Raw genomic sequence first — 20511 nt, 5'->3', positions numbered from 1 at the left:
GAGACATAAAAACAAAAGGAGTCAAAAACTTAATATTTTAAAACCATGTTTTAAAATATCAACAAAATTCAATAATATTTTGTGGTGGGCAGCTTTATTTCAATATTCATTCATAAATTAACTACAAAAATACACATATTTTTATGTATCTTTTTATGGCAGATCATGTAACTTAAAAACCCAGCAAATAATAGCATTCAAGGAGAGAGAAAAAAAAACAGAAGAAAATGTAGCCAATATAAATGACATAAAAAATTATCAAGAGGTGTAGAACTCAATAATAATATGGTTTAAGAGGGTACAAGTAAAAAAAAATTCAGCAAGTCAACAGTTTTCTTAAAGCCAGTTGGTGATTCTACAGTTATCCTCAGAATTCAACCACAATTCACAGAAACAGATCAACTCTACTTCACTTGTGCTATTAACTGTCAAGCATAGAGAATATTTCACTTCCATTCTCAAAGCAGGTAATCTATTATCTGTCACTTTGCAACCTAATTTTTTTGTCAAATTCAATACTATACTTGTTAAATAAAATAAATTAAGTATAAAGCAGATTTTTTTTAAAGCTGATTGAAAAACAGACTAAATTTATATCACTGAAATTAAAAAATAAAAGAAATTAAGGAATGGCAGTAGATATAGACAACAATATAGATGAATCCCAAGCCAGACTTAATGAATATCAAACAAAAGGAAGCAACCTGTGATATAAGCTTATGATGGACAGCAGAATTTAAACAACAAATGTGTCACTGGAAGTTTAGTTGCCAGTTAGGCTGGTTTCAAACCTCAATAGGTGGAACACAATCACATCTTAAGCAGTTGGTGTTGGTGGGAGTTTGAACAAACACACACAGGTGATGACAATGACATCTTTCTATACATACGTGTGTTCAGAAGGAGAAATTTTAAATATATGATATAAATAAAAGAATTTCTAAAATAAGACAAAACACATTATTTCCTCAGTTCTAGCTTTGGGTGTAGATCAGGTTAAATAAAATTTAAATATTTCTCAGCTCCTCGTGCTAAATTCAGAGTAAAACAAACAAAACTAAAACAATAGCTGTTTTGATTCAATTTTTTTTCACATTTAAATGCACCAGGAGGTAGTCAAATGTTTATTAAAACAAATGAAAAACTACTAAATTTATTAAATAACAATTAAATATTTTATTTTATAACGGTTTCTTTTTAAAATATTTAATTTTAAACTTAAAACAAAATGGGTAAACAGAATATGATTGTCTTTTTAAAAAGTTTTAAAATTAAGGGCCTATCACACAAAGCATATCTTCACTAGAACTTAAAAACTATAAATATATTTGGTCTATTTAGCAACGACAATAGGATAACACAAAAGAGATCTCAAATACATTGACAACAGTGGCCAAAGATTTTATGTGGATTTCACTGATTTGTATGTCATTAGAAAATTAAATACAGCCAAAACTAGAGGATCGTGCAAATATTATATAACACTAAGATTAAATATTTGCACCAATCCCTACCCATTTGACATTAAATACCTGATAATATATTCTCTAGACCACCAACCTTGTATTACAAACAGATCTAGGATGCCCTACCAATTTAAATATCAAAACACAATTTGACGTTACCAAATCTGTTCTAACATAAATTATGCAAATCATATCCTTTTAGAGTAAATACCTTCAAAAGAAACAATGCAATGCCTTTATTTTGTGCATAAAATAGATAATTTGTAAGCCAGATCTGTAAGCTAATTTTTTTTTCAGTAATTCAAAACAGTAGAAATGTTGCAAAACAAAAGCATAAAGAAAATCAATGGCATTGTAGTACATCACTCCATACCCTTCCCTACCCCAACATAACACAATATAACAAGATGAACAACCACACACTACCCCTACATAACAATCTAGTGAAGGATCAGCCACCCACAACCCCGTATATGTTATATGTGCACAACCCCTAAGGCTAAAAAAACATAAGACATGGAACATTTCAATACCATGTGAGGGAGGTAACTGTAATCATGACACCATGAGCAATGGTTTTCATAATGTAAAGCTAGATAAACAGTTTACACAAATCAAATGCTAGGAAAGAATAGTGTGTAAAAATTACACTTGTTTTCTCTTTTGGGAATAGGGCTAAATTAAAAAAAAAAACATCTCTTCAAGAATTGATAAGAGATACCAAATTCCAATCTACAGAGCATTAATCTAACAAACTAATTTGAAAGATAAACTATCTCAAACCTTTAAATAGATATGAAAAGTGTCAAAATGACGCTGACTGACTTAGGAAATATTTGAAAATAAATTATCTCAGTGAACAATACACTACAGAAACCTGAGTTTTCATAATTGTATAATCACGCTGAAAAATTAAAAAAAAAATTAGATATAACTTGTGATTAATTAATTAGTTGTGTAATTAATGTTAGAAAAATGGTTATGGAATGCATGTTTTCAAACATGTTAATTAAAGACAATCTAACAGCTGTTGATAATTATTCTAATTGAAACATCTGAGCCTAGATTGTACACACAGCAAAGACAAACAGGCCTTTAAGGTGTCTTCTTCATCGCACAAGCTAATTAAGTTAACGAACACAACCAGACCACTAAAAATTATATTTTTATAACGCAAATGAGCTCTCTTTGTCAGAATACCAAATATTTCTTAACTTATTTAACCAGGTGTATACAACTGATGTGCAGGGGACAATCAACATTTAATATATTTAAAAACTTTAAATACAAACTTACTTAGATGAACCTTTTAAAGTACAATATGCTCATTAATTATTCACTAATTTTAAGAAGTCTAATGAGGATTTAAAATAAAGTACCATTTATGCATAGAAAATGTAATAACTTATTGAAAACTAAACCCTTTGAACCCTACCAGCCTAATTATAATAGAAAACCACCCTAACATGAACCACACACTGACTAGCATACAGCGTATGTTGACACAATTGTATAGGCTGATAAAAACTTAGTGGATAGACACAAAAAAGGCAACGTATCTTACATAAAATAATAAACTACTGTTTTATGGGAATTTAAACATACATGTCTCATAATTAAATTATTTTAAAGGCATTCAAAGTATATCACAACACCATCCATCACATATTTAATCATTAAAAAAAAAAAAATCACACTGTTTTTTTATTTATTTCACATCACACTGTATTCAAGTATAGACCATTTTTTTTTTACGTCCATACTATGCATTTGGTAAACTAGTCACAAACATCAACAAACATTTATTTTATGAAACTCTCAACAATAAATGCATTAGGTTGAAATTCAATGATTTTAGGTTTTTTGAAAGAAAAAAAAATAGACTTGGTGTTTACAGAAATGTTTCAAATTATGTTCAGTCAGGGTCGTCAAGCTAATGTGGTTCTGTTGTCAAAGTAATCTCATACATATATTGACAAAAGTCATCTCATAAATTTTTCAACTCTAAAACATCATATAAAGTAATCATTAAAGTCAGTCATTTTTTTTACAAATTAATCATAGAAGACAAAGTTATTTAATAAATTAATTAGATATGATAGGATCATTTATTAATTAATCATTAATTAGTAATTAATCATTAAAGTTGACCGGCCTCTTGTAAAATAATCAGTAAAGCCATAATACTCTCATTAATTTATGTCATGAAATGTGTCCCTTGTTTTAATAAACTTTTTTAATGGTGGGTTGACTAAAAAAAGTAAAGAAATGTAAAGAAAATAATATGTTTCACAAACCATATTGTATACATTTTAAAACAGTTCAAATTAATTTATTAAAATGTGCTTTAAAAACTGACTTGCAAAATAAGTTAAGATTGATTTTTTTTATATGAAAACAAAATTAAAAATTTCATGGAAGAATTATGAGAAAAAAAAACAAAAAAACATAACACTGTTAAAATGCATGTGTAAAAAAAAATGACATAATAAATTATAAGTTAAATTTTTTAAATTTAAAAACACAGTTCAGAGAAAAACTGTCGTCAGAATTCATAACTCACTCCAGAACAGACACAATTCATTCACACAACAAATGTCTCCGCATCTACCAAACAAGGTTCATCCAATTCACAAAACAAAGCAAACACTACTGACAAAAGCAGCTGTGTTAATTTATTTTACAACATGCAACAGTAATCTCACTTAGCACAATTTTAGCAAACATTATTTTAATTCGCGGAGTGGAACTGGCCACATGCCTTTGATATTAAACAAAAAATTGTGTTGTATTATTAATTACATAATTTAAATTGTTTTAGCTGTATGCTTTTTAAAAAAAAAAGATAAACTTAATAACTAAAAAAAATACTTTTATAAAAGTATGACGTTAATTTCCATATATATATATATATATATATATATATATATATATATATATATATATATATATATATATATATATATATATATATATATATATATATATATATAATTTTTTAAAACATTTTATTTGAAAACAAATACTTCCAAAAAGTAGACTTGTAACAGCTACTAATTTCACATGTTAATAATGCTTTGGCTTTCTAAATCTTTAATTTTAGTTAAAAAATATTTCAGCATAATTCAAAGTTTATAAAACACTATCCAGTTATGTTACAATCATAACATAACACTGAACACCTACAGTAACTAGTCTCAGATAACATCTTCTAACCTAACCTCTTTTAGTCTGTATTATCTGTTCTTGTTTAAGGTAAAAGTCCATTTCTGTGATGGGGAGGATGGGTCGCAGGTGTTGACAACGATCCCTTTTGATTTCCAAGAAATGCTGTCTAGACATAGCTCGTAACCTCTGACCCTCAGCTGATCCTTGTTGGGAGTTTGCATAAAATGCTGGTAGAAAAACAATAATACTTGTGTAAATTATGAACATTCATCAAACATGTAAGAAAAACAACATATAAAACATATAATAACATAAAAACCATATGTGAAACATATATAAGCCATTTTGTTTGGATATAAAGACACATCAAAATTTGTAATGACTGAGAGAAATATGGAGGAACAAACATAATTTATTTATTATAAATTCTATTTGATTTTTAAAAAATGATGTCAGTCCAATGCTAAATAGTTGTTACGTTTATTTATTATGTTGGATTTCAATTAGACGAGGGGAGGAGGGGGGGGGTTTAAAAAATGATTGGGCGTTAACAGTTATCACTTCAACTATAATTTTGTCTTTAACAATTACACTACCCAACCTTAAATGAACCTTCAAACAAAGAAGAGCTGGACTACCCCACATAAGTTAGCCTTCTAACAAAGAAGAGCTAGACTACACAACTTAAATCAACCTTCAAACAAAGAAGAGCTAGACTACACCACCTAAATGAACCTTCTAACAAAGAAGAGTTAGACTACCCCACCTAAATGAACCTTCTAACAAAGAAGAGTTGGACTACCCCACCTAAATGAACCTTCTAACAAAGAAGAGCTGGACTACCACACCTAAATGAACCTTCAAACAAAGAAGAGCCGAACTACCCCACCTAAATGAACCTTCAAACAAACAAGAGCCAAACTACCCCACCTAAATCAACCTTCAAACAAAGAAGAGCTTGACTACCCCACCTAAATGAACATTCTAACAAAGAAGAGTCCATGATGCCCTACCTGCATTGGGTTTTCGGCCGTACACTGGAACAACTTGACCACACTCCCAACCTGCACCTCTGTCAAGGTCACACACAGGTCCAAGTGCTTGATCTCTCCTGCTTCTGTTAAAGAAAACTCCTGCAACAATAAAAACATGGATTCAGCCATGGTATAAATAAATGGTGATTGTGTCCCCTGTTTTCAAACTTTAAAATTCCTAACAAAATTAAAAAACATTGAACTGGAATTTACTTGAACTGAGAATTGTAAAACAAAAAATGCAGCATTAACTCAACACCTGAGGGCGGTACATTTCTTCCTCTATACCACAAGGTACTTCATTTTAAATACCATCCTCTCCCACACATCAAGTTTCATCCCCACCCCCACAACACCTGTCTATACATGGTTCCCCTTCCCTGTGTTGTGACAAGGGTAGAGTCAGTCCCAGGGTGCCATCAGCAAAGTTTGATCCCCCACCCTCACCCCTCCACTCCCACAACACCTGTCCCTAACTGATTCCCCCCAGTATTGTGACAAGGGTAGAGTCCCAGGGTGCCATCACCAAAGTTTGATCCCCCCCCCCACCCCCACAACACCTGTCCCTACCTGATTCCCCCCAGTGTTGTGACAAGGGTAGAGTCCCAGGGTGCCATCAGCAAAGTTTGATCCCCCCCCCCACCATCCCCCACCCCCATAACACCTGTCCCTACCTGATTCCCCCCAGTGTTGTGACAAGGGTAGAGTCCCAGGGTGCCATCAGCAAAGTTTGATCCCCCCCCCCCCTCACCCCCCCCCCCACCATCCCCCACCCCCACAACACCAGTCCCTACCTGATTCCCCCCAGTGTTATGACAAGGGTAGAGTCCCAGGGTGCCATCAGCAAAGTTTGATCCCCCATCCCCACCCCCTCCCACAACACCAGTCCCTACCTGATCCCCCCCAGTGTTATGACAAGGGTAGAGTCAGTCCCAGGGTGCCATCAGCAAAGTTTGATCCCCCCCCCCCCACCATCCCCCACCCCCACAACACCAGTCCCTACCTGATTCCCCCCAGTGTTATGACAAGGGTAGAGTCCCAGGGTGCCATCAGCAAAGTTTGATCCCCCCCCCTCACCCCCCCCCCCCCAACCATCCCCCACCCCCACAACACCTGTCCCTACCTGATTCCTCCCAGTGTTATGACAAGGGTAGAGTCCCAGGGTGCCGTCAGCAAAGTTTGATCCCCCCCCCACCATCCCCCACCCCCACAACACCAGTCCCTACCTGATTGCCCCCAGTGTTATGACAAGGGTAGAGTCCCAGGGTGCCATCAGCAAAGTTGCCCATGGTGTCCATACAATGCTGCTGTTGTTTGATGCTGCCAAAGGCCACATCTTGGGCACTGGGCACTCTGGGATCATTTCAAACAAACGCAAAATTAAAACATAAGAAGAAAAAAACAAGTTGAAAAAGAAAACATCAAGAAACAGAATAAACATTTTTTAACTTATATATATATAACTATATATATATATATATATATATATATATATATATATATATATATAATTCAAGAACATTAATGCCTAATTTATTTGTCTAATCTTAAAAGTGGTTGGCATGTAGAGTTTCTTTGGGTAGGGGGCATAGACAACCCCCCCCCCCCCTGAACGAAATAGAATTTCTATAGAAAGTATATTAAGGTTTAGGAGTATCACTGCAACTATTTTTTAGTATGAATGTGCAGTAACTATGTGTAGATTAAGGTTACCACATAAAGTATTGTGATAATGTCTATATCTAGCATCTATGCACAAAATAGAATGGCATCAGTGATAGTTGAATAAAAAAAAGAATTAAGAATTGAATGCCAAAAACGGTACACAATAATAATAACATCATCGGTAATAGAAACCAAAAAATGAAACTTCTAATTTTAAAAGTGAATGTAAATATACAAAAGGTTTGTTAGATGTTTTATTTCAAGTTAAATTTCCCGATCCATTAAAATGCTGATTCTGTATAAAAATCCGTTATCAATGACATTTTTCGTTTCCGATTAAATTTGAAGTTTAGGTGCTGATTTTTGTTTTGGTTTCGGTTCAGAGGAAAAGACAACACTATCAACCTAGCACCATTTATCTAGTGGAAAAAAATGTCAGTGTTAACCTGTGTTTTGTGTGGGACAAAAATGACTCAAAAGAAACTAAACCATTTAATCATATTCCAAACAATACTCCCTCCAACCTAAATTTTATGCACTGAAATGACTTATAAAAAGGTAAATTGTAATTTAAAAAATGACTGCACTGCAGGCTAATCCAAAAAACAGCTTGAATGAAACATTGAATCTTACCCAAACCTTTCAACAAAAATCTGACTGCAGAAATATATTTTGATGATCTGAACTTCTATGTCTGCCATAATTTCAATTATATATCAAGTAAGATTTTTCTTAACAAATTATTTAATTTAAACCAGTGTCTTCAATTCTAATTACATATTTAAACCTAAAAACTTCAATTCTGGTTAAATATTAAAACCTAACAAACTTACTTCAACTCAGGTTAAATATCAAAACTTAACTAAATTGCTTTAACTCAGGTTAAATATTTAAACCTAACAAACATGCTTTAACTCAGGGAAAATATTAAAGCATAACCAACTTACTTCAACTCTGGGTAAATATTCTCCAGAAACCATTTGAAAGGCTTGCACTGTAGCTTCTCTCTCAGAGCAATCCTCTCTGTTAAACTGAGGAATAAACAAATGTTTAATTAGTCTTCAACTTTAACTGAACCCGTTTCAACTGTACTGCTTAGATTAACAATATGCATAAACAGAACTACTTTACAGTAGGACCATCAAAAGGACCATCATCAAGACCACAGTAGGACCATCAACAGGACCACAGTAGGACCATCAACAGGACCACAGTAGGACCATCAACAGGACCACAACAGGACCACAGTAGGACCATCAACAGGACCATCAACAGGACCATCAACAGGACCACAGTAGGACCACAGTAGGACCATCAACAGGACCATAGTAGGACCATCAACAGGACCACAGTAGGACCATCAACAGGACCACAGTAGGACCATCAACAGGACCATCAACAGGACCACAACAGGACCATCAACAGGACCACAGTAGGACCACAACAGGACCACAGTAGGACCACAACAGGACCACAGTAGGACCACAACAGGACCACAGTAGGACCACAGTAGGACCATCAACAGGACCATCAACAGGACCACAGTAGGACCATCAACAGGACCATCAACAGGACCATCAACAGGACCACAGTAGGACCATCAACAGGACCACTACCACTAATGAACTTACTCTCCAGTGTCCACATGCCGGGCTGATGGTACGGCAGCGTAATAAAACTGTATGTAGTCGTCTATCCACACCTGGGCGGCACGCTTGGTGTTCCTAGATAAAACAATGGTGGGGGGGGGGGGGGGGGGGGTAGGAGGAGATAAACCATGTCACATTTATACATAAATTGTGGGCATTATTCCTAGAATTTATAGTCAGTGTAGCTATGTATAGAACCCCTCCTTGATAATAGTGAACTAACATAAGATACACCCCCACTTATTTTAAATTTAAAACTATAATTAGTTTTCAAAATTGAAAAAAAAAGTTAAATTTTATGCACCTTAATTTAACATTCGAAGTTGAAAACAGGCAGATCACTACAATAATCTACCTGTAGTTTCATATCAAAGTTATATACAAAACATACCTGGCAAAAATTTGGCCGCTGCCACCTGGGAAGGTGTACGGATGCTGTTTCCTAAAGACGTGGCCCACTCTACTGCATGGGATAATCTCAAGGCTGCCGTGGCACTGCCACACTCGGAAAGAAATTTCTGTTGGGAAAAAAACGGAGAGGTTTCAAAAACAATGTTTTTAGAGATTTCTAAAAAAAATGATTTGAATAGTGTTCAAATCATTACCATTTTAAATTATATTTAAAAAAAAATGCAGGGGTGCCACTCATTTTTTAAGTGAATCCTGAAAATGAATCCCAAAATTTTACCAATCCTGAAACTAAAATTTGAAATTTTTGAAACCCTGAAACTTAATTCCGCGCGGAATTTCAAAATAAAATGGACTGTTATTTCATTATTTTTTGAGACATTTGATTCATATATTATTATGTTCAATTTACATGTCTTTAAAATGGATTTATTTTCTTTGTAACAAGCTTCAAATAAAAATTAATCTTTAAAGGATTGTGCTTACAACAAAATTAGTTTACAATGTTACTCCCATCTCTAGGCCTACCCCATAATGTGCTATTGTAGAACTCCCCCCCCCCCCCCGACAGCTTTTATAACATAACTATTTAATTTTTTAGAACTTCCTAGCTTGAGTTAAAGTGAGTAGTCAACCAACTGTTAAGTAACAAATATTTTGCTAACCTCTATATCTTGTTATTGAATAATAAGCCCACTATATGCAGACCCCTAATAAGATTGCCACTGTATTAAAATACAGGGTTGACTTACTGTAGCTATTCAAGGCTTTAATTATTAACAGCCACAACAAAAACCTTAAACCCTGTTTTCCCAATCAACACCAATGGGGTCATCCATAAATGATGTCACGCTTTTTTGACGATTTTTACCTCCCACCTCACCTCGGTCACATATCGTCACAAAAAGCCAGACCCCGCCCTCTAAAATGACGTCACACCTCAACATACACCCCCCCCCCCCCCCCTAAAAATTGCAGTCGAATTTTTCTTACAATACGATATTTTTCCAAAAATCTTGTCTGACCTCTGTCAACATAGAGTATTTTAATCAATTCTTATTACACTTTATTGAAACAATATTCTAAAACGCGAAATAACGGCTAAAATTAGTTTTCTAACATAGCTTTTCGATAATGCAAAAGTGTGATGTCACACCATCTGAACCCCTCCCCCTCATGACAAAATTACGGACCCCCCTCCCCCTACGAGTGTGACGTCATTTATGAACGACCCCAATGCCCCCCCACCTTTGATATACATGATGACGTAAGAAATATTGTGGAAGTTTTAAGTTCATAAGAATTAAGTTAATTTTAAAAATAATTTTAGAAGTAACTACGCTAGTAATACTCATGTCAGAGATGTAGCCGCCCGACTAAGTGAAAAGCTGATTTTTTTTTTTTTACAAGCGGTTGGGAGGGGGCAGTGATAGCGGCTATTTTCAAGGTTGTTTAAACATTTCAATGACGTTTTACCAAAGTAAAAAAAAAAAATTAGATGTAGACCCTGCTAGATCGTGTAACTAAATTATAGCAGGCCTACATATTTTTTTTTACTGATATAAAACGATGCAGATCTAATTTTTTTTTCTTGAATTAAAAATAACCACGTTAAAATTAAACAGCGCTTGTACTTGTAGAACTGCCTTGACCGAGAGACACGACTCAGACCGTGTTCACGTGGTCTCGTGACGTAGGTCTTACGGTCAGCGCGACCTTGAAGAAGCGGGTACGAGGTGGTAAAAAGTGACGGTAAAGTTGAGTGAAAACAGCACAGTTCTATTTCATACATAAAATAGTCCTCCAAATAGATTTTTTCTTTTCTTTTTGTAATACCAAATACAAAAAAAAAAAAAAAATTTTATCGGAGCAAAATCTTTGTTTTTTTTAAAAGACGATCGGCGATGCTAGTGAGCTAGATCTAGATCTAGTAATTGTAGAATTTAGTTGTTTTATTACACAGCCTAGCGGTATCCCATTGATGACATAACGTAAATAATGCGAGTTTTACCCCTAACCCATATCGTCATAAAAAATAACCAGACAGCCACACCACGAATGACATTAAAAAGTTTCGTCTACAGCCTCACGCATCTGATACAGCTGATTTTTATTTGGTCCTTGGCGCACGTGTGAGATTGTTGCTGACGTCATTTACTATTCATTTTTTTTCGGAAAAGGCTATTAGCGGGAGTGTTGATAAAAACTATTTTTACAATGCCAAAATTTTCAAGCTTAAAACGATCTAAAAAATTTTTTAAACTGCAAACCCGGAAATTTTCAAACTCAAATCTTGCGAATCCGGAAAAGGAAAAAAATATGATTCTCGAATCCGGAAATCCGGGATATCCCGGAAAAGTGGCACCCCTGAAAATGTTTTGTGAAAAAAATTATTTTAAATTATGCTAAAATATATAATTTAAATTTATCATTGAAAAAGAATTAATATAATTTCCAATGTGTATAATGCTTACCCAGATTTCCCCCTCCCTACCCCCCCCCCCCCCCATCTATTTCAAGTATCATACTTACCACTGTTAGTTTTTTTTTTACAAAAATATCCATGTGTCATGCTTACTGATGTTTTCCAATAATTAAACTATTTGTGTCCAGCATACTCTAATAATTTACCCTACCCATTTATCACTAGGCTGTCTGTAGGCCTATATCCTCGTTATGTCATGTCATACATACCCAGATTTTCTCCACCCCATACATCCATCTGCAAGTCATATTTGCCCAGTTCCTCAAACCATGACTTGTCTATAGAAAACAGACCACCAGCTATCATGGGAGTTCTGAAAACATAAACACAGTCTAACTCAAAAAGTAATCAAAACAACTAATTTTTTAAATTTAACATACAAAGAAAGATAACTCAGAAATCAGCTTCAAAATTTAAAAACTCCAGAGTCAAGTCTCTTTTAATGCAAAATTACCATATGAAAACAAGTGCGATTTTTAGACAGTTTTTTTTTTCAATTTCAAAAGTTTAAAAGTTTCTTCTTAAGTCTAGAATCTCTTCCTATCAAGTATTAAGTGTTAAACTTTAAGTAGATGTAACCTTGGTAAGACTGTACTACCTGATAGGGGCTGTAGGGTTCTGCCTTTGTCTATTTCTCTCTTCTGCTGTCATGTAGTCCCACTTGAACACCAGGTTCCAATCAAAGCCTGCCACAAGAAATATTTTTAGGGGGTGGATCACTCATACAACCAGGAACTTGACAAAAGAACTCCTACAGATATGTAAACTGACCACTTAAAAAATTTGAAATTTTTTTTTCTGTTTCGGAAACTGGACGCACATTGTCAGTTGCTTTTTTTAGAAATTTAGAAATTTCAAGAAAATATTAACTTAAAATTAAAAACTGAACCATAAATTGCTTTTTATTTTTATTCACTTATCAATATTTTTATTAAAACAATTTCCTGCAGGGGAAAAATGACATTATATTTTTTTTTAATTTTATAAATTTATAAATTTTGAGAAAAATATTTATATAAATTAAAAACTGAAACATAAGTTGCTTTTTTATATCACTTATCAATATTTTGTTAAAACAATTTACTGCGTGGGAAAAATTGGATTTCTTTAAAATAGAAGTTACACCTTTCTTTCTGTCTGTTGGATGTCTTGGTATGTTTTTCTTGTTATTTTCTTTTATATCATACACTGAGGTATGGCTTTATAAAGCTTTTTTTAATGCTTTTTACTACCCATTAATATTTTAAAATAACGAGGCTGAATAGAATAGATTATTTGATTAAGATTTGAACAGGTTATTAAGTCTCGACCACTAGGTATAATACAGTGTTACCTATTAAATTTTCTAACGTGTTTAATAATTGAAAGGTTTTAATAAATAAGTTGAAATGATAATAATTCTGGTAAATTTTTAAAAATTTAAATGGGTGATATTAAAAATATATTTAAAAATTAGACTTACCTCCCTTGAGATCAGCTGATGCACCAATGTAGTCAAAGTTGTCCATGCTAATGACATCAATGATGGGGCTCACCACATTTCTTCTGTCCTGGAATAAACACATTTGAACAACATCAACTCACACATTAATGGAGGAATAATTATGGAACACCTAATTAAAACTTTATCTAAATTTTATGAGGGATAGAACAGGTAAAATAGTGATATGTCAAACCAATTTGAAACATCAAAATTTATTTTTGTTTATACAAAAATCAGGAATTGACACAAATTAAAACAAAAATTTAAAAAATTATTTGTTTTGCAAACAGATAATATAATTGAAATAATTGGGAAAAAAATTAATGATCAAGCTTTAAAAAAAAATAAAATAAAAAAAAAATAAAAATAAAAAAGAAGAAAAAACCAAAAGTTACAAAGAAAAAAAAAATTGTCTGACAGTTTGATGTCTGACTGTCCCTCACCTCTTTGACACGGTCCAGCAGAGGTTCCAGCCACTTCTCATTACACTCACAATGGCTGTCTAAAAACGTCAGCACCTGACCTTTAGCGGCATCTGCACCTTTGACCCTTGACCTTATGAGACCTGAATCAACAAATAAAAACAAATGACACTACGCTGGAAAAATGGTTAGGTTAGGCTAGGGTAGACTGTCACCCCTCCTGGGACATAGGCCGCTGACAAGAGCTGGAAAAATGGGTAGAAAGTATAATCAAGTTTTCTCAGAGTTACATTTCACTGAATGGAGTGGGATGGTCAAATGGAAGAGCATGTAACTGCTAACCTGAAAGTCTAGAGTTTGATTCCCAGGCTCGAGTACATAGGACTTCCCTGAGTCCACTCTATTCTAATGAGTACCTGACTCACATTAAAAGTTCCCTTTTTGAACCTGAAGGGTTTTTTGAACCATGGGGTAAAGAAAGAAGTGTTCACCTGTTTCAGTGATCTCAGCACATAAAGGGATAGTGTGATCAGCTCTATGCCCAGCAGCCTTTACTTTCCCTAATGTGAGTTTGGTACCCATCAGGGCTGGGTGAACTCAGGGACAATCCACTGACTTGAACCTGGATTTGAACTCTACCACTAGGCCACGCTCTCTCATACACAGATGAATCACATTAAGGAAAAGTAAACGTTGCTTGGACAGTGCTGAACACGCTATCCCTTCACATGCCTAGGTCTTTTAAACAGATGAACTCTACCTCACCTACCTCATGGACTATCATTTTCTAAAGGGTACTTTTTTACATTTCAATGAACCTAAAGGATCTTTTAAAAAAAAATTTTTTATTGCGTGGTCAGTTCTATGGCCAGCCCTAAAACTTTAGTCATGCCGGGAACCCATTAAAGCTGGGTGGAATCAGAGACAATGCCACCCCCTTAGGTTACTAACACAAATTAAATAATATTTTTTTTTTTTTTTTGGCATTTTAGTATACGTTTGTTAAACCTTATTTGTTCACATTAACCCTCCCTTGAAAGCAGTGACCACTACCCCATATGCTGACCACCAACCCTCCTCCACCCACTTTCCCTCCACCAGCTTCTCACCATTGACACATCAAAAAAAAAGTCTTGTTATCTCAAATTACCAGGCTCACCCCCCCTACCCCCCTCTCAAGTATTCATTCCCCCACACAACAAATTAAATTACAAGCAAGGCTGTGAGACAGTGACAGCTAAAGGGTTAAAATTTTCCTGGCTAATGTGCTGTAAACAGACCCTCCATCATCCTTTTTTCCTCATCACTGGCCTGGTTTTTTAAAATCTTTTAGCCATGCACTCTTATTGAAAATGCAGGTTGGGCTTAAACGACTTTGAACAGAGATTTGAAATGTGTACAATCAATTAAGGCTGTTTGTGCCACACAACAAGCTACACTAGTTTTGGTGAACTGTTCAAGAAAAATCTAGCCCAAGCTCTGAACATAACCACAAAGCTGATCTTAATCAGATACCTAATAAGTAAGTAAAGTTCCCTTTCGAACCTGACAGTCTACGGGGCAAGTGAAGTAGAGTTCACTTGTTTCTGTGACCTCAGCATATGAAGGGATAGTGTGGTCAGCACTATGCCCAGCCGCCTTTACTTTCCCTAACGAGAGCTAGGTACCCATCAGAGCTGGGTGGACTCAGGGATAGTGTACTGACTTGAACCACGATTCGAACTCGAAACTTACGGGTTAGGCCACTCCATCCCTTAGATACCTAACACATAACCCCAAACACTAATCATAACCTATGAACACATGCCCAAACCATTAAACCTAACTTAAACCTGGGCCTAACACGTACCCAACCCTCTAAACTTTCATCCAACCTCTAATCCAAAATTCACACTTAAGCCTAAAGTTAACCTTATCCAACCCTAAATCCAACTTAAACTCTAGATTAGGCCACAACTACTCTAACAGCAGACAAGTTATTTACTTACCTTGTCTCTTTTCATTTCTCAAGACTTTGACTTTCTTAATTTTCTCCAGCTCTTGACCATCACTGGCTGAGAATCAAACACAAGTTTCATCATTAAATGTGTTCATAGAATTCGCAAACACAAGTTTCATCATCAAATGTCTTCATAGAATTCGCAAACACAATTTTCATCATCAAATGTGTTCATAGAATTCGCAAACACAATTTTCATCATCAAATGTGTTCATAGAATTCGCAAACACAATTTTCATCATCAAATGTGTTCATAGAATTCACAAACACAAGTTTCATCATCAAATGTGTTAATAGAATTCGCAAACACAAGTTTCATCATCAAATGTGTTCATAGAATTCGCAAACACAAGTTTCATCATCAAATGTGTTCATAGAATTCGCAAACACAAGTTTCATCATCAAATGTGTTCATAGAATTCGCAAACACAAGTTTCATCATCAAATGTCTTCATAGAATTCACAAACACAAGTTTCATCATCAAATGTCTTCATAGAATTCACAAACACAAGTTTTATCATCAAATGTGTTCTAATATATCTATTTAAATGTTTTTATCTATTTTCAATATTTGTTAAAAAAATGTTCGAACTATTTCACTAGCTAATATGTCACTTAAATTATTCATTAATTCAAAATAAATTATTTAATATTATAATGACATATTATATTAGAAATATTGATCATAAATTGTTGAGTGTGTTTTCCACTCAAAAATGTTAATTAAAAAGTTATTTTTCTATAACTTGACTAAAGTAGTGTAACAGTAAAAAATTAGCTGAAGGTAAGAGAAGGTAAGATAAAACAAGAAAAACAAGGCTTTTGAGCAGTGGAATGAATCCAATATTTTTTCAACACAAAAATATTTCCAATTTAACATGCAAAATATGTTTTGATGATAAAATGGGTTTTTTTTGTACCAGATATTATACAACATATTACTGACAATATATAATTATATAAAAAATACATATAATCACACAGAACAAAAGATGCTGTACATACCATCATCACTAAAATCATCAACAAGAATTATCTCCCTTATCAAATGTGGTGGACTTTTCCTAAAAACACTGGAAAAAAATAAAATAGAAATTAACTACAAACTGTACAGAAATATTTGAAAACAAAAATTACACATTTTAGAAAGAATGGTTCAAGACTTTAGATGTGACATAGCATTAGTTAGGACCTTAGCAAAGAGAAGAATAAATAAAAAACTATAACATAGGTTTTTTCTTCGTCATTCAGAATTGTAATGTTGGAAGGGATTTCCTCTAACACAATTAGTATTACAAGTCAGACTGTTATGCACCAATTTAAGCAATCGACTATGATTTCAGCCTGCTTTTCTCTCTGGATTCGATTCCATAGCATTTGCCCACACAAGAACAAACTACAAAATAGCAGTTGATTGATTTTTGAGTTTTTCCTTGATGGTTTGCTGTCCTCAGCTGTCAAGCCTCATATGCCTGGGGGTTTGAACTTAGGACTTTTTGGATTAGCAACCATGAGCTTTACCAACCAGAACACGCAGACCCTCTACCTGAGCTGATTTCAATTCTACATGTCACAATGACAATGACATTAAAACAAAAAAATTTTAAACATCTTTTCTCGTAGACAAGATGATTACTGTGGCATATCCCTAAGTGGTGAGTAGAGTGTCTGTGTACATGTTGCCAGTTAGGTAGTGCAAACATGGAAGTGTTAACTGGCAACTACCAACAACAATAGCAGTTGATGTCATTGCTGGATGATTAACCAGCTCTACCTGTTATTTTTTGTGAAAAAAATTAAGTAGCATCTCACCTGACGATGGTGCGCAACAAAGCTGACCTGGCCTCGTTATGGAATGTGATGATGACGGATGTATCAGGAAGGTCATTGCGATAATCTTGTGATCTACAACTGTAAATTTAGAAACAAAAAAATTTACTGTTAAGGCTCCATGGAACACACACTTTACCAAACAGGCATGTAAAAAACAATTTACATTTTTAATAATTTGAAAAAAATTATGTTAATACATTATAAAGATTATGTATTTAAATCTTTATTTTACATTTTTTTCTAATAATTACTGATAATTAAGTAGGCCTATAACCATACCTACAAAATTAATTACAATAATATTAATTTTGTTAAATTTAAATATCCATAGCAATAATTTTAATAAAGACCTAAAGAATACTTAAAAGAAGTTATGTAAAAGCTAGATGATTAATTTATTGAAAGTCCTTAAAACATAGAAAATAAACTAAATAAAACTACAAGTCTATCTTTATTTTCATAACATCCACTGTTTCAGTTAAAGCACATTTAGGCCTGTCTTGGTTACCTCCCCATTTTGTTTATTTTTTTAAAGAGATTATTAACTCCCTTCAATTATGGTGTTGCTAATTCAACTATGTTAAGGAGATAACTATATTTAAAATAATGTCAGGGGAAAAATAATTTCCTAAACTAATCTAGTCCCTCCCCCCCCCCCCCCCCCCCCCCCGAACTTATGTTACTTATTTTTTAGCACATTACTCACACACTCTAGTAAGAGCATTGAACATTTTTTGGTCTTAATATGTTTTTAATATAGGCTTCAAGTTGACTTTTATTGACATGGGGGTTATGCAGGTATGGGGGGAAATGAAAAGTGGATAATTTGACAGACAGTAATGTCCTGCTCCCTTAACATACTTTTGGCAAACAGCACTATGACATAACATGGGGAAACACAATATTTCTTTTCTTTACACTTTTACTTATTTTAATAAAATTTTAAAATTGGAGAATAAAACACATTTTGAAATGAAATAAACGTCCGATTTAGCTTAGAGAAAATATAATATCAACTAGATGTTGAGTTCATATTATTTTGCTAAAATGTCTTCCCACTGTATTTTTTTTTACAAAATGTTGAACAATGCTATATGCTCTCCCATTATATAATTTACTTAATTATTTCAACACACCTAAAAGTATGTTAATAAATGCGTTTATGAATATGAACTAGAGCAGATGTCTACTGAATACATGTTACATGTTATTATGCATTGCTACAACAGGTGAGTAGGTAGAATGGGTTAGCTTGCCAGATTGTCACATTTTTTCTTTATTAATATCTAAAAGAAGGTTGGCAATATATGGAATTAATATGATCTAATATGTTACTCACTATGTGTGGTCTGTAATAGGACAGTTATCAAGGCTACAGTATACTTAGGCTAACCCCCCAACTCCATCCACAAAAGAACATAACCAAGTCTCTATAAAACTTACTTCGTATGCCTGGCATAATGAACATCCATGTTGGGAGACCCCTTTCCACACAACAGGACAGTTACCAAGCCCCCCCCTCCCAACACATCCTGATTTACTAAGTTACAGTGCCTTATGTCCTAGACTTTGTTGTTGGACTTCACTTACAAAAGCCAGGATGTCTCTGTTAAGCCCTAACACCCCCCCCCTCCCTCCTCCCCCCAAACACACACACAACTCACTTCATGTGCCTAGTATCCTGCACGTCCCTATTGGACCCCCCACCCCTACCCCACCCCCCACGACTCACTTCATGTGCCTAGTATCCTGGGCGTCCCTATTGGACCCACTACCCCACACCCCACACAACTCACTTCATGTGCCTAGTATCCTGGGCGTCCCTATTGGACCCCCTACCCCACACAACTCACTTCATGTGCCTAGTATCCTGGGCGTCCCTATTGGACCCACTACCCCACCCCCCCCCACGACTCACTTCATGTGCCTAGTATCCTGGGCGTCCCTATTGGACCCCTACCCCCCACCCCCCACGACTCACTTCATGTGCCTAGTATCCTGGACGTCCCTATTGGACCCCCTACCCCACACAACTCACTTCATGTGCCTAGTATCCTGGGCGTCCCTATTGGACCCCCTACCCCACACAACTCACTTCATGTGCCTAGTATCCTGGGCGTCCCTATTGGACCCACTACCCCACCCCCCACGACTCACTTCATGTGCCTAGTATCCTGGGCGTCCCTATTGGACCCCTACCCCCCACCCCCCACGACTCACTTCATGTGCCTAGTATCCTGGACGTCCCTATTGGACCCCCTACCCCACACAACTCACTTCATGTGCCTAGTATCCTGGGCGTCCCTATTGGACCCACTACCCCACACCCCACACAACTCACTTCATGTGCCTAGTATCCTGGACGTCCCTATTGGACCCCCTACCCCACCCCCACGACTCACTTCATGTGCCTAGTATCCTGGGCGTCCCTATTGGACCCCCCCCCCCCACACCCCACAACTCACTTCATGTGCCTAGTATCCTGGACGTCCCTATTGGACCCCCCCCCACAACTCACTTCATGTGCCTAGTATCCTGGGCGTCCCTATTGGACCCACTACCCCACACCCCACACAACTCACTTCATGTGCCTAGTATCCTGGACATCCCTATTGGACCCACTACCCCACACCCCACACAACTCACTTCATGTGCCTAGTATCCTGGACGTCCCTATTGGACCCCTACCCCACACAACTCACTTCATGTGCCTAGTATCCTGGGCGTCCCTATTGGACCCACTACCCCACACCCCACACAACTCACTTCATGTGCCTAGTATCCTGGGCGTCCCTATTGGACCCCCTACCCCACACAACTCACTTCATGTGCCTAGTATCCTGGACGTCCCTATTGGACCCCCTACCCCACACCCCACACAACTCACTTCATGTGCCT

The 20511-nt window shown here is 35.5% G+C and overlaps 1 protein-coding gene across 2 annotated transcripts; it reads right to left on the bottom strand.

Annotated features, from left to right (window-relative positions):
- Positions 1–4475: 4475 nt before the first annotated feature.
- On the bottom strand, positions 4476–20225 carry LOC131957715 (polypeptide N-acetylgalactosaminyltransferase 2). 2 transcript variants are annotated; one of them, XM_059322461.1, is made up of 15 exons: positions 20196–20225; positions 17593–17691; positions 16786–16853; positions 15769–15834; positions 13802–13923; positions 13338–13425; positions 12474–12561; positions 12085–12188; positions 9374–9500; positions 8965–9057; positions 8281–8364; positions 7967–7990; positions 6895–7021; positions 5648–5767; positions 4476–4861 (listed from the first exon to the last, which is right to left on the bottom strand). In XM_059322461.1, exons 1-15 carry the CDS (start codon positions 20198–20200, stop codon positions 4703–4705), a joined length of 1374 nt encoding a protein of 457 aa, XP_059178444.1. In that variant the 5' UTR covers positions 20201–20225; the 3' UTR covers positions 4476–4702. The 2 variants fall into 2 exon arrangements, with proteins under 2 accessions (XP_059178444.1, XP_059178445.1); XM_059322462.1 differs by lacking the exon at positions 20196–20225 and adding an exon at positions 19595–19624.
- Between the last annotated feature and the right edge of the window lie 286 nt (positions 20226–20511).

The sequence above is a fragment of the Physella acuta genome, unplaced genomic scaffold, assembly GCF_028476545.2.
Source record: "Physella acuta isolate Inbredline_101_S28 unplaced genomic scaffold, ASM2847654v3 ptg001259l, whole genome shotgun sequence".
Classification (NCBI taxonomy): Eukaryota; Metazoa; Mollusca; class Gastropoda; family Physidae; genus Physella; species Physella acuta.
This window is presented reverse-complemented; position numbering and strand designations above follow the sequence as displayed.

Excerpts from the sequence above, each read along its gene's own strand:
- LOC131957715 (XM_059322461.1), bottom strand. Across the intron at positions 7,991-8,280 it reads AATATTTACCCAGAGTTGAA|TCAGATTTTTGTTGAAAGGT; the intron begins GTAAGTTGGTTA and ends ATATTTCTGCAG. Across the intron at positions 4,862-5,647 it reads CGGCCGAAAACCCAATGCAG|CATTTTATGCAAACTCCCAA; the intron begins GTAGGGCATCAT and ends TTTTTCTACCAG.